This window comes from Carassius auratus, unplaced genomic scaffold (genome assembly GCF_003368295.1).
Source record: "Carassius auratus strain Wakin unplaced genomic scaffold, ASM336829v1 scaf_tig00046642, whole genome shotgun sequence".
NCBI lineage: Eukaryota > Metazoa > Chordata > Actinopteri > Cypriniformes > Cyprinidae > Carassius > Carassius auratus.
Genome location: NW_020526988.1, coordinates 23,638 through 37,500, shown reverse-complemented (window position 1 = coordinate 37,500; position 13,863 = coordinate 23,638). Strand labels below are relative to the sequence as shown.

At 42.0% G+C, this 13,863-nt stretch overlaps 1 protein-coding gene across 1 annotated transcript; it reads right to left on the bottom strand.

The window, feature by feature from the left end:
- Positions 1-2,200: 2,200 nt before the first annotated feature.
- On the bottom strand, positions 2,201-13,621 carry LOC113088632 (rho GTPase-activating protein 40-like). Its single transcript, XM_026255787.1, has 15 exons — positions 13,449-13,621; positions 10,584-10,774; positions 10,272-10,492; positions 9,447-9,522; positions 8,820-8,971; positions 6,705-6,870; positions 6,528-6,619; positions 6,335-6,412; positions 6,036-6,195; positions 5,699-5,781; positions 4,310-4,519; positions 4,093-4,236; positions 3,440-3,582; positions 3,285-3,340; positions 2,201-2,660 (listed from the first exon to the last, which is right to left on the bottom strand). Exons 1-15 carry the CDS (start codon positions 13,619-13,621, stop codon positions 2,557-2,559), a joined length of 2,049 nt encoding a protein of 682 aa, XP_026111572.1. The 3' UTR covers positions 2,201-2,556.
- Between the last annotated feature and the right edge of the window lie 242 nt (positions 13,622-13,863).

Sequence of the window (13,863 nt, the reverse complement as noted above, 5' to 3'; positions counted from 1 at the left end):
ACTAACCCTGCTCCTATTTTTGAATTTCTTAAAACACGTTTTTTATGTTTTCAAGCCTTTTGTTTTGTGTGGACACAGGAAGTGTCTTCATAAACCATATTTACATTGTAGTACTCATGTTATTATACACATCTGTGTCCTCATATAAACCTTACAGGCCTACACCAGTACACACTCTCTCTCACACACACACACACACACACACACACACACACACAAATGATCCATGACATGTTGCTTAGCAACACAGGGTCTGGTTTGTGCTGATAAGTGTCTGTGTTTGACTCTCGCATGCGTCTGCGGGGAAGCACAGGAGGAGGTGATGTCTCTCTCTCTCTCTCTGTCTCTCTATCTCTCTCTCTCTCTCTCTCTCTCTCTCTCTGTCTCTCTCTCACTCCATCTCCCGTGATCTTACAGATACACAGACACACACACATCTTTCAGTCCAGAGTCTCCCCCAAAAGCTGCATTTGAGTTTTTCCCAGCAGTGGTTTGAGCACGGGACCCGTGTTCTGCTCGTGTGAGTCGTGTGTGATCAGCGTGATTCGGCTGCACACAAAGGGAAAGTCATTTCTAATGCACAGCGTGCAGAACAATGATAGCAGAAGCGGTAAAGTGGCCCTCAAACGTCGGCTCACGTGACAGGGTCAGTCTGAGCTCCCGCTGCGACCCGCCGCACAAACACAGATTGCTAATCACCTGCAATTACACTTATTCACATAATAACACCAGAACCAAAGACCAGACAGAGTCGTTCAGCTTCATTCATTCACAGCTCGCTGCCTGCTGTCACTCATCCCTCCTCCATCCGTTCTGCAGCTCATCACACACACACATACACACACACACACGTTTGTTTCTGTGTAAAGTGTGTTCATCCCATAGGTGTAATGGTTTTTATTCTGTAGAAACTGTATATTCTATGTCCCTTCACCAACCCTACACCTAACCCTAACCCTCACAGGAAACTTTCTGCATTTTTACTTTCTCAAAAAAACTCTTTCTGTATGATTTATAAGTGTTTTGAAAAATGGGGACATGGGTTATGTCCTCATAAGTCTCCCTCTCCTTGTAATACCTGTGTCATACCCATGTCATTATACAGAGTTGTGTCCTGATATGATACAAAAACAAGAGCACACACACACACACACACTCTCTCTCACACAAACAAACACACACACACACGCACACACACACACACACACACACACGCACATGCTGCAAACATGACCTTCCTCCTTCAGTATTTCTTGTTTTCTGGTATCAAGATACTTTTACTGGAGATGCAAAACTACAGACTTATTATCTTGAGAAACTGATCAGAACAACACAAGTTCATGTTAAAGATCACAAAGAAACCCTTTTTTTTTCATTCCCCATTGGCAGATGTTTGATCTTGTTTCAAGCATAAACTCACTTCATGTTCACTTTGAGATCTTCTTTCATTTTGCATCTCCAGTAAATGACCTTAAAACTGGAAAACAAGATAATGTCCACAGTTTGAGCAGTGCAGTGAGAGACACATTAAAACAATACTGATATAGTGTTTGTGTCATCTGCATGTGTGTATGTAACATTCCCAAAGAGAGTGTAAATGGACTGTGTGTGTGTTGAACGTGTGTGTGTGTGTGTGTGTGTGCGGGTTCATGGGAAGTGGCGCATGTGTTGACCGCAGGCTTCAGCGCTGACCTACATCTGATAATAACTGCTCCTGGAGTCTTTGTCCCTGACCGACCAACTGTGACAGACACTGAACACGAGACGAGGACGTCCCATAATTCCCATAATGTTAGCAAAATGATAGAAATGAACTCTTACACGACTATATGAGCTGCTGGAATAACAAACGAGTGTGTGTGTGTGTGTGTGAGAGAGAGTGTGTGTGTGAGAGAAAGTGTGTGTGTGTGAGAGAGAGTGTTTGTGTGAGAGAAAGTGTGTGTGTGTGAGAGAGGGTGTGTGTGAGCAAATGTGTGTGTGAGAGAGAGAGTGTGTGAGAGACAGTGTGTGTGTGTGTGTGTGAGAGTGTGTGTGTGTGTGTGTGTGTGTGTGTGTGAGAGAGAGAGAGAGAGAGAGGTAGTGTGAGTCAGTGTGTATGTGTGTGTGTGATGATGCACAACACTATGTGAATGTGTTTTAAACATTGTTTTAAGGTCAAGGAAACACAGACTCTATCAGAGACAAACAGATGCCGACAAGCTTGGAAGTGCTTCAATTTAATACAACAGCATATTAAAGTAGTACTGAAGATAATCATTCGGATCAAACAGTGTAAAGCTGAGAGAGAGAGAGAGTGTGTGTGTGTGTGTGTGTTTAATAATGCGAGGCACCAGAGCAACAGCTCAGATTTTGGTTCATCACATCTCCAAACACAGAGCTGCTCCGGTGCTTAATAAATAATCCAACAATCTTCAGCATCACACCATCACAACACAACATCAACAGAGTCCAAGCTCAGTGCAGAAGTCCAGCTTCATGACATCACACCGATCTCAGTGTTCAGAGTCTCCTCTCCTCAGGGGTCAAAGGTCTCCTGGAGAGATGTCTGGTGTGTCTCTACTGCCCCCTGCTGGACGATCTCAGTTTGATGATCCACTCACCGCTGGGGTTGATGTTGTACAGGTCGAACAAATGAGTCTCTGGATCCAAACAGTGTTCACCTGAGCCATACAGTAATACATCATTTACATTATAATCGAAATATACACCACTGTTTTCTTTTGATTCTGTGAATGCTGTTCTATCCATCTGTGAACATCAAATGAAACAGAACCATGATTTTATATTTAACTAACAAAAACAAACCCAGAACACATATATATATATATATATATATATATATATATATATATATATATATATATATATATATATATATATATATATGATAATCATATAAATATCACAGTATTCTTATCGGGAGTTTTAGTAATTTTTAAATAATACAATTATTTAAATTTGTTTATATATATATATATATATATATATATATATATATATATATATATATATATTTTTTTTTTTTAATATATATATTTTTTATATATATAATTTTTTGTGTCCTCTGTGTAATTAGTTATTGTTTTTTTAAATAAAAAAAAGTTATTTTAGTACATCAAGTTAAATTAAATGAATTTATGAAATGTTTCTTTGGCATTTCTCTAGCTGAAAGTTTTCAATATTACAGTTTCAATATTACTTCAAGTAACGAAGATGTTTTCATGGTTTTAGTTTTGTCTTTTTAGTTTTATACTAAATAAAAATGTAAAAAAAAAATATCTTACCAATATTCCCACCCACTTCATAGATGGCACAGTCCGGGCAGGTCTGTGAACCATTTCTGGGAGGGGAAAATAAATAAATAAAAGTAAAAAATGTAAATCTAAATAATTTTCATTACAGGTGTTTTCTGTGTGTGTGTGTGTGTGTGTGTTCATACCGTTTCAGGAGTCCCCTGCTGTTGTCAGAGGTGTGTAGTTCTTTATAAAACTGTGACATCAGATCTGAAGCACGAGAATTAATAGTGAGACGAAACTCCATCGAGAAACTCACGTCAGCCAGCTGGATCTTTACAGTACGACTCTGCTGATCACACACACACACACACACACACACACACACACACACACACACACACAAGAGAAGAAAACACTTTATCAATATGATTCAAAGATCAATAAAAAAAGTGTAGCTCTATATATATTAAATATATAGATATATTTAATTAGAAAATATTGTATCATAAAATAAGTAAACAAAGCTTATTTTTAGGAGCATGAGACTTTGTAACATAACTGCCAGGAAAAGAATGTTACAATGTAAGTTTGTAACATTTTCTTTAAAAAAAAAAATAATTCTTAATGCAAAATGTCTTCATGTTCCTGTCGAGCACGAGAGTCCAGATGATGATTCTAGATCTAGATTCATCAGAGATGTTTCAGAGCACATAAACTCTAGCGGAGTAGGAGCGTGTGCTCTGTCAGGTCCTGTAAGCCTGTACAGAGATCATCCTCTCACCTGTCGCTCTTTCTCTCCTAACTCCTTCTGCATTAGCATTCACTCCTTCACTCCCAACAGCGTCCTCTCTCTCACCTCGCTGGAGTTCTTGTCAGGTTTGTCTCTGCTGTCCGTGTGGATCTTCCTGAGCAGGTGCTTGATGCGTTTGTCGTAGAACTGGCACCGACGGCTGCTGTTCTCGTTCAGCTTCCTCACCTGACTCAACAGGAAGTTAGGAACCTGCAGAAGAGCAGATCAAACCCTCTTGAGACTCTGGGAAGATGTGATCATGCTGGTTTCTCCAGATCTTTACCGTCCACAGCAGGTCCTGGTAGCAGATGAGGAGTCTCATGATGTCTGCCGCCCGCTCCGCCTGACCCTTCTCTGGACCGTCCACCGCTAGTTTACTGGGAACAGCTTTGTGCAGGAAGAGGTTTGGAGCCATGATGGTGGAGACGGCCCACAGGTTCATGCGGTTACACCGCTCACATAACACCACCTTACTGAGGAACTCCAGCAGCGCCTGCAGAAACACAGTCACACCCTGCTCTTAGTGTGTGTTTACACATGATTAGAGCTCTGGTGCTAAAGTGTGAACGCCGCTGTCCGAACCAAACAAGCAAACACAATCTGCTTCCAAACGAACCCTTGTGTGGTTTGACCAATGTGTCTGAATGCAAAGACATCTAAACACCAAAAAAAAGACTCAATGCATGCTCAAGCATATCTGGTTCTGTTGCACATTACAGTGTGGTATATTTACGTGTGCAATGGAGGAATTCCTGCCACTGTTTTGACTCCTTTACACATTTTATAAGCTGGTAAAATACCACCACTTTCTTTGTATTCCACAGAAGAAAGTGAGTGACGTGAGGGCGACTTAATGATGACAGAATGATGATTGAAGTGAACTGGGTTGTGAAGAGCGTCTCATGTGACTTTTAACATTCATCAACAGCAGCACTTCAACACAGAGAGACACGGTTATATAACAGCGGAGTGTGTGAGCTGTGTTACACTTGAGTGAAACACACACACACACACACATAAACATTTAGTGTGTTAATGAATTTCTGTTATGTAACACTGCAGATGAGTCACATCTATGACATGTTGGAATGTGTGTGTGCATGTATGTGCGTGTGTGTGTGTTTGTGTGTGCATGTATGTGTGAGTACATGTGTGTGTGTATGTGTTAGTATGCATGTGTGTGTGTGTGTGTGTGTGTGCGTGTTTGCTTGCATGTATGTGTGTGTGTATATGTATGAGTATGCATGTGCGTGTGTGTCTGTGTCGGTGTGTGCGTGCATGTATGTGTAACTGTTAGTGTGTGTGTGTGTGTGTGTGCGTGCATGTATGTGTGAGTATATGTGTGTGTATGTGTGAGTATATATGTGTGTGTGTGTGTGTATGTGTGAGTATGCATGTGCGTGTGTGTGTGCGTGCGTGCATGTATGTGTGTGTGTGTGTATGTATGAGTATGCATGTGTGTGTGTGTATGTGTGTGCGTGCATGTATGTGTGAGTATGTGTGTATGTGTGTATGTGTGTGTGTGTGTGTGCGCGTGCATGTATGTGTAAGTGTTAGTGTGTGTGTGTGCGTGCATGTATGTGTGAGTATGTGTGTGTGAGTGTCTGTGTGTGCGTGCATGTATGTGTGAGTATGTGTGTGTGTGTGTGTGTGTGTGTGTGTGTGCCTGTACCTTCAGTGTGTTTCTGTTGGGTTCTGGCAGCAGCAGCACAAGAAGATTCAACATGTGCAGCTTCTGCTTCAGGTCTGCAATATCTGTAGAAAACAATTTAAACATGATTCTTCCTCCAAAAGACTTCGCTCTATAAGAAACCAATGACACATGATATTATTAGACCAAGACAATATCAGATCATAAGATCAGAGACCAAATCTTTGACAGTTTATCCATAAGCAAGTGAGTATTTTGGTCTTTTCTTCTGGTGAGGTCCAGCTACTGTGATGTAGATGCACACTATACGACATACAGTACAGGACCTCAGTGAGACCTGCGGCTGTGCGTCACACACCTCTGACGGCGCTGAAGCTGTTGAGGTGTTCGGCGGTCAGCAGCGGTGCGGGGAGTTCACGGATGAACTTCTTGAGTAGAGCGGCGGCGTCATTGGGACTGACCTCATCCCAGCTGAACGAACCGCTGTAAAACGAGTTCTCCAGCTTCTGCTGCAGCACCTGCGACAAACACAGCGACTGTGAGCCCAAACACACTCACACAGCGTGATGCATAAAAATACTCTGGTCATACAAGTCATGTCCAGCTGTAATGATGTCAGATGTACTTCATAATTATTTGATAATAATGTTTTGTTACTTTGATTCTGGATTGAGACCCTGGCACCCGCAGAATCCCTTCAGAATCGAGACCCTTCTTCTCCAGGAACGAGAGAAGCTGAGACGGAGAGATGAAGACAGCCAAGAGTTTAATTTGATGAAATGGAAGCAGCGGTCAATCCTTCCTTCCTCTGAACGATGACAGAATATCGAAAATGTTGTGCGGGACGTACTGTTTGGAGGAAGAGTGGGATCTGAGTGTTGGGTTTGATCTTCTGATCGCTCTCCACCAATGAGGCGAGAGGAACGCCGAACAAACAGCTCTCTGACAAACAGGAAGACATTCGACAGGATTCAGATTATTGGTCACGCAGGTCCGAATGAGTGTGGTCATGTGACAGGAAACTCACCGGGGATTTTCCGTTTGCTGGTTTTGTGTCGTTTGACCTCGAGCCCCAGCAGGTCGCAGAGCGCCGTCATGTCAATCAGAGCCAGCTGACGAACCTTCTTCATGTCCTGCTGGGAAAGATCCAGCACCCGCGTCACTCCCAGCCGGCACTGTGGACAGATGACCCGCTACAGACGGAGAGAGAGAGAGAGAGAGAGAGAGACGGGAAGAAGAGGAGGTGAGATGACTGACACACTCCTCTCTGTGCACTGGTCTGATTTCATTATCATTTTTATTATCATTTTTATTACAATTATTATTATTATTATTATTATTATTTAGTAATACTGAGATTATGATCATTAGCCTGCAGAGACACACAGGGACACAGTGAGTGTTGCTGTGTGGTTGCTATGGTGTTTTGAGCAATTTTCTGTGTGTTGCTATGCAGTTTCCATGGTGTTCTTCTTACTGTGTTGCTATGTGGTTGCTATGGTTTTCTGGTCGGTGTTAGGTGTATTGCTATGCGCTTTCTATGGTGTAATGTGGTTCTAGTGTGGAGCTTTGTGGTTGCTATGGTGTTTGTTTTAGTGTGTTGCTATGGTCTATAACAGTAGACAGGCAGACAGTGAGTGTTGTTATGCAGTTGCTATGGTGTTCTTATACATTTTCCAGTGTGTTGCTATGCACTTTCTATGGTATTTTGAGTGGTTCATCTTAGTGTGTTGCTATGCAGCTGCTATGGTGTTCTGAATGTTGCAGTACATGTTCTTAGTGTGCAATGGTGTTCTCAATGGTTTTTAGTGTATTTCTATGTGGTTGCTATGGTGTTTTGAGCATTTCACAGTGTGTTGTTATGGTGTGTAACTGTAAACAGGGGGCAGTGAGTGTTGTTATGCAGTTGCTATGGTGATTAGTGTGTTGCTAAGGTGTTTTTAGTGTATTGCTATGATGTGTAACTGTAGACGGGACAGTGAGTGTTGTTATGTGGTTGCTATGGTGTTTTGTGTGTTGCTAAGGTGTTTTGAGTGTGTTGCTATGGTGTGTAACTGTAGACAGGCGGACATTGCGTGTTATGTGGTTGCTATGGTGTTTTGTGTGTTGCTAAGGTGTTTTGAGTGTGTTGCTATGGTGTGTAACTGTAGACAGGCGGACATTGCGTGTTATGTGGTTGCTATGGTGTTTAGTGTGTTGCTATGGTGTGTAACTGTAGACAGGGGACAGTGAGTGTTGTTATGTGGTTGCTATGGTGTTTTGTGTGTTGCTTAGGTGTTTTGGCTGTGTTGCTTTGGTCTGTAACTGTAGACAGGCGGACATTGCGTGTTGTTATGCGGTTGCTAAGGTGTTTTGAGTGTTGCTATGGTGTGTAACTGTAGACAGGCAGACAGTGCTTGTTGTTGTGCGGTTGCTATGGTGTTTTGTGTGTTACTAAGGTGTTTTTAGTGTGTTGCTATGGTGTGTAACTGTAGACAGATGGAAAGTGTGTGTTGTTATGCGGTTGCTAAGGTGTTTTGAGTGTGTTGCTATGGTGTGTAACTGTAGACAGGCGGACAGTGCGTGTTGTGTGGTTGCTATGGTGTTTAGTGTGTTGCTATAGTGTGTAACTTTAGACAGGTGGAAAGTGAGTGTTATTATGCAGTTGCTATGGTGTTTTGTGTGTTTCTATGGTGTGAATTTGTAGACAGGCAGAAAGTGAGTGTTATTATGCGGTTGCTATGGTGTTTTGTGTGTTGCTATGGTGTGTAACTGTAGACAGGGGACAGTGAGTGTTGTTATGTGGTTGCTATGGTGTTTTGTGTGTTGCTAAGGTGTTTTGAGTGTGTTGCTATGGTGTGTAACTGTAGACAGGCGGACATTGCGTGTTGTTATGTGGTTGCTATGGTGTTTAGTGTGTTGTTATGGTGTGTAACTGTAGACAGACGGACAGTGTGTGTTGTTATGCGGTTGCTAAGGTGTTTTGAGTGTGTTGCTATGGTGTGTAACTGTAGACAGACGGACAGTGTGTGTTGTTATGCGGTTGCTAAGGTGTTTAGTGTGTTGCTATGGTGTGTAACTTTAGACAGGTGGAAAGTGAGTGTTATTATGCGGTTGCTATGGTGTTTTGTGTGTTGCTATGGTGTGTAACAGTGCGTCTCACCGGCAGAGCTCCGTCGTCTCTCCTGCACTGGCTGCTGTTGTTCTGTGGTAGTTTGGCTTGTTTCAGTAAGATGGCTGCTTGTTCACAATACGCCACGTCTGTGATAAAGATCTCATCCATTTGCAGCCCTTGAGTCTCCTGACTGCTGACAGCTACACACACACACGCACACACACACACGCACACGCTGTTAACTACTGTTTCCATTGACAGCGGGAAGCGTTCACTATCTGATCCATTTGAATATGATTTCCATGTGAAAAGGCAGGAAATTGCATCTTGTGTTCAAAGAGTTCATGTATAATCACTGCTCATCTCTCTGAATCTGAAACACCTGAATATTATTAAACACACATTCACTCTTATATTAATAGAAGTGACAGGTGAAGATCTGCAGCTGAAAATATCACAGAATAATGAAGAGAGTAATGAACCGTTAGGATCACGGCGCTGTAGAGCATTGGTTCCCAATCCTGATCACGGAGAATTCCCAACGCCACTCATTTTAGTCTCCCCAATCTAAGTGTCTCTACACAACCGCTACAGTGTTGAGATTGGCTATCAGGGTTCTTATTATGTTATTAGATCATCTTAAAGAGTAAAGAGGCATTGTGTGTGTGTGTGTACCTGATAGTTGTTTCTTTGTCACACTCTCCATGTTTCTGTGTGTGTCAGGTTCGCTGTTGTGTGTCTCAACTGCTGACTGAATAGAAAACAATTAGTTAGACACACACACACACACACACACACTCACACAAGATGTGTTATCGGTGTGTGTGTGATGAACAGGACTCAAGGCTTTATTCAGATGCGCTGATATGATCTGGCATGACGTGAGTGTGTGTTGTGTGCTGTGAAGCGACTGACGGTTCCTCCACACACTTACTGTCCTTCTGTCACTATACAACCAGTACAACTATTTCAGCTGATCAGAAAATCTGACACATGTCAGCTGTGCATTTCTTTATCAAAGAGGTCAAATCATAGTTTTATTATCTATTAAAATTGCTTATTTGGATGCCGGTTCAGTGGAATGAAAATGAACACAAGACACGTTTTTAAAAGCTGAAGAACGTCTGTCTTGAGCTCAGTGTTTTTAGAATGACATATAACGTGCGAGACGCTGTGAAAAACACAAGACACGAGCACAGTGCTCTAAGATTTCCATCAAGTGCGTTATACATAAACGGCCCCTAAAACGTCATTCTATGAATGTGTAAATGTTTGCTGATGTCGAGATGTTCTCATAGTACGATGAAGAAGAAGATGCAGCAAGAAAATCAGATTCCTTATACAACGGAAAAGTAGTGCAATAGTGGAGAAATGCATTCAGTGTGACTGGCCTCTTACTTTGATAGTGGATCCAAAATCATTATGAACACACACACACACACACACACACACACACACACACACACACACACACACACACACACACAGGTGTGCTGTTACCTGAGCAATGGGGAAAGCGAAGAGGTCTCTGACGTGTGGCGCTGGTGTTTTGTTCCTCTTGCGCAGCGAGCAGGTGTACGAGTCGATGCGTCTCTGAACCGCTGCTGCTTGAGTCTTCGTGAGAGTCGACATCAGAACGGCTTTATCCACGTCCTCTTCTTCACCTGTTACCAGAGGAGACAAACCAGCATCCTGCAGCCAGAGCTCCTCCTGCTCGCCGTCTGACACACACACACACACACACACACACTCTGGTCAATCCATCGGCGCGTGTCTCTGCATCATCTGACGGTGTGTGCGTCTCGGCCTCACCTTCGGGCTGTCGGGAATCTCGTCTGCTGCTGTCCGGCTCCGAGTCGCTCCGGATGGTCTCCACTTCGCTCCAGAAGGACTCCAGACACAAGCTGTCGAGCTGCTGCGGGGTCAGGAGGTCAGGCGTGTCCGGCTGCGGGTCCCGAGGGTCCGCCCAGGACTCAACATTCATCGCGGTGAGGCTGCGGTCCCTGAAACACACAGGAAGAGCAGGAAGGGGACGATGGGGACAAAGAAGCATCAGTCTGGAGGGACACATCTCTCCAGCATGTGAATGAGACGTCTTCAAAACTCAAACTACGTCCTGTTCAGATTTTACAGGTAACTGCCCTAATGGACAGCTGTTCATTTGATTGACGTGCTAACGAGTGGACATCAGTGAGGGATTCAATCAGTGCTGAAACATCTCTAACTCTCTCCAAAAAAATGTCCATCAAACAGAAGATGCTCCTTATGGCCACTTCTTCACATCTGTTACACACTGCTCTGATGCAGTACTTGTATGTGAGGGTACACACGTGTGTGTGTGTGTGTGTGTGTGCGCGCCTGGGGGAAAAACCAGCATCACTTCATCACTAACGCCTGATGCTGCCTATCTAGGGCACACCCTGCTGCTCATTAACACACACATAACATGCCATTCAAGAAAGCCTCTGTGGCTGTTTCTGCAGATGACTGAACTCTCTGATACACTAAAACTGTATTCATAATTCTTTTATAACTGCAATTCATGCAGTATTCAACAGCTGATACAAATTGAGAGATGCAATATTTACTATTGCAATGCAACACTTACTGCATGCAATATTTACCATTTTTAAAAATGATTAGCCACCACAGGAGTGGCACAAAACTGTACGGTGCCAAAAACAAACACTTTCTGTTATGCATGAACACAAACAGTAGATTGAGCAACACCAGGGTCATGGGTTCGAGTCCCAGGGAGAGCAAGACTTTGAATGCAATGCGAGTTGCTTCGGATGAAAGTGTCTGGAAGTGCATGAATATAAATGTCAAGCTGAAATCCTGAATGATGCTGATGACCGAAAGCACACAGAAACACATCTGCTCTCCTCTCTTGTATTTAGGGATGTATTCAAACCCAGATCTCATCGTTTGCACCTTCTTCATATTTTCACAGACATTCTTGTGTCTTTAATGAAAAGCGAGGTGGACACAGGTCTGTCATCGCTCATTAAATCTGTCAATAGTGCACTTAAAGAATGCGAACAGGAAGCTGAATGACGCAGAAACACCTTTCATTGTTCTGTTCAATCTCAGCTGCTAGTTCTGAACTAGAGAAACACTCCAAACACACAAGACATCATCTGAATCAAGCTCTCTGCGGTTCTCCTGATGGAACGAAGACAATCAGGCTTGTGTTTTAGCTTCAGGTCCTCGTGCCGGAAGAACGGTCAGCTTGTTTTTAAACCTGAACCCCCCCCACATTGTTGTTTCTTGCATCACGACACAATAAGCTGACTTTTATAGAGCGAGAGAACAAAAGCACAGAATGAAAACCAAAGGTTGGACTTCCAGTGTATACAAACTGCTTCAAACAGTTAATATAAGCATTATATAGCGACTTCATGCATTATAGACATTATGTTCCAAACGAGATCATTTATAGTCACAGCAACAAAACTCAGCATCTGAACTAGTCACTAGTCACTAGAAACTAGAAAAGAACCAGTTCAGTTAGGGCTTGTTCAGAGTTTACTGATTCAGCTGAATGAAATGTTTTGCCATGATTTTATTGATTTATTTTGAATCAAGGAATCACGTTTTGAATAAAAATATCGGCAAATATTACAATTAGACATGTTGTCAATACACCAATGATAAAAATTAAGAGTAAAAAATAATTGCATTTTTACAAAGCACTCACTGTTGATAATAGACCACTGCTTTTATACTTTTAGTCATTTTGAATTTAAATTGCCTTGAACTTTTGAGTTGTTTATATTTAGCATTGAGATTAGAATCATTTACAGGAGTCTTCTGCTCATCAGCGCTGCATTTATTTGATAAAAATTATATTGTGAAATATTATTATGTAAAATAATGTTTTTATATTTTCATATACTTCAAAATCTGATTTATTTCTGTGATGCTCCGCTGTATTTTCAGCACCATTCCTTCAGAAATCATGAAAATATGATGATTTATTATGGTTTTGCTGTTTCATATTTTTTGGAACCCATGATACTTTTTTTCAGGATTGTTTGGGGTCAGTACATTTTTATTCTTTCTTTTTTTGAAAGAAATTAAAACTTTTATTCAGAAAGGATTTGTTAAATTGTTAAGAAGTGATGGCCAAGATTTATATTTTTAGAAAAGGTTTATATTTTGAATAAATGCTGTTATTTTTAACTTTTTATTCAACAAACAAGCCCCAGATGTATCACAGCACAACATTGATATTTCTAATAATAAATCATCATATCAGAATGATTTCTGAAGATCATGTGACACTTTACACTGGAGTAATGATGATGGAAATTCAGCTGTGCATCACAGAAATAAATTAGATTTTAAAGGATAATAAAATAGAAACCATTATTTTATATTCTAATAACATTTTGCAAGATTACAGTTTTTTTCTGTATTTTTAGTCAAATAAATGCAGCCTTGATGAGCAGAAGAGACTTCTTTAAAACACATCTCAAGTCTCACTGGTCACAGTGTACACCCAAGTGTCGCACTTGGAACAGAACTTTCTTTACAGATGCTTAATAAAGAGAAAGTTACTTGCAGATGTGTTTTTAAGTTGACTAGATAAATGTAAAAAAATAAATAAATAAATCTTGAATTGGTCAAACGTTCTGAAAAGTCAAGATTTTGTGCTTCATCCAGGGACTGTACCTGAGAGGAGCGAGTCCAGCCGTTCGTCCGAGCCGCCGCGACCGACCCGTGTTTTTCCCCCACGGCATCCTGCTCTGGTTCTTGGAGCGGCGTCGAGCGCCTGTGAGCTCCTCGGCTCTTAAACACATGAGAGCCAGAACGCAGCGCACAGGAACATCAGCGCAGCCGAGCATCCTGCTCCAGGAGCCGACGGACGAGGGCCACAACAGAGGAGGAACTCGCTTTTTAACTAGCTCGACTTCTCAAACATTGATAACCCTCAAGATAAACTATTATACCAGCGCTCGAGCAGACCTCCTGGTTTAGGAAGTCAAAATAGCTACTTTCAGAATCAAACTAAACACAAAACCTCAGAAATCAGCCGAGGATGATCCAGCTCAAACCCAGACGCTTGGATTGCACAATCTTCAGGAAA

What these genes read in the sequence shown, in the direction of transcription:
- LOC113088632 (XM_026255787.1), bottom strand. Translation starts at nt 13,621, where the DNA reads ATGCTCGGCTGCGCTGATGTTCCTGTGCGCTGCGTTCTGGCTCTCATG. An exon ending in AGATTCCCGACAGCCCGAAG is followed by an intron (nt 10,493 to 10,583) that starts GTGAGGCCGAGA and finishes TGTGTGTGTCAG; the next exon opens with ACGGCGAGCAGGAGGAGCTC. An exon ending in TCGCTTTCCCCATTGCTCAG is followed by an intron (nt 9,523 to 10,271) that starts GTAACAGCACAC and finishes TTTTCTATTCAG; the next exon opens with TCAGCAGTTGAGACACACAA.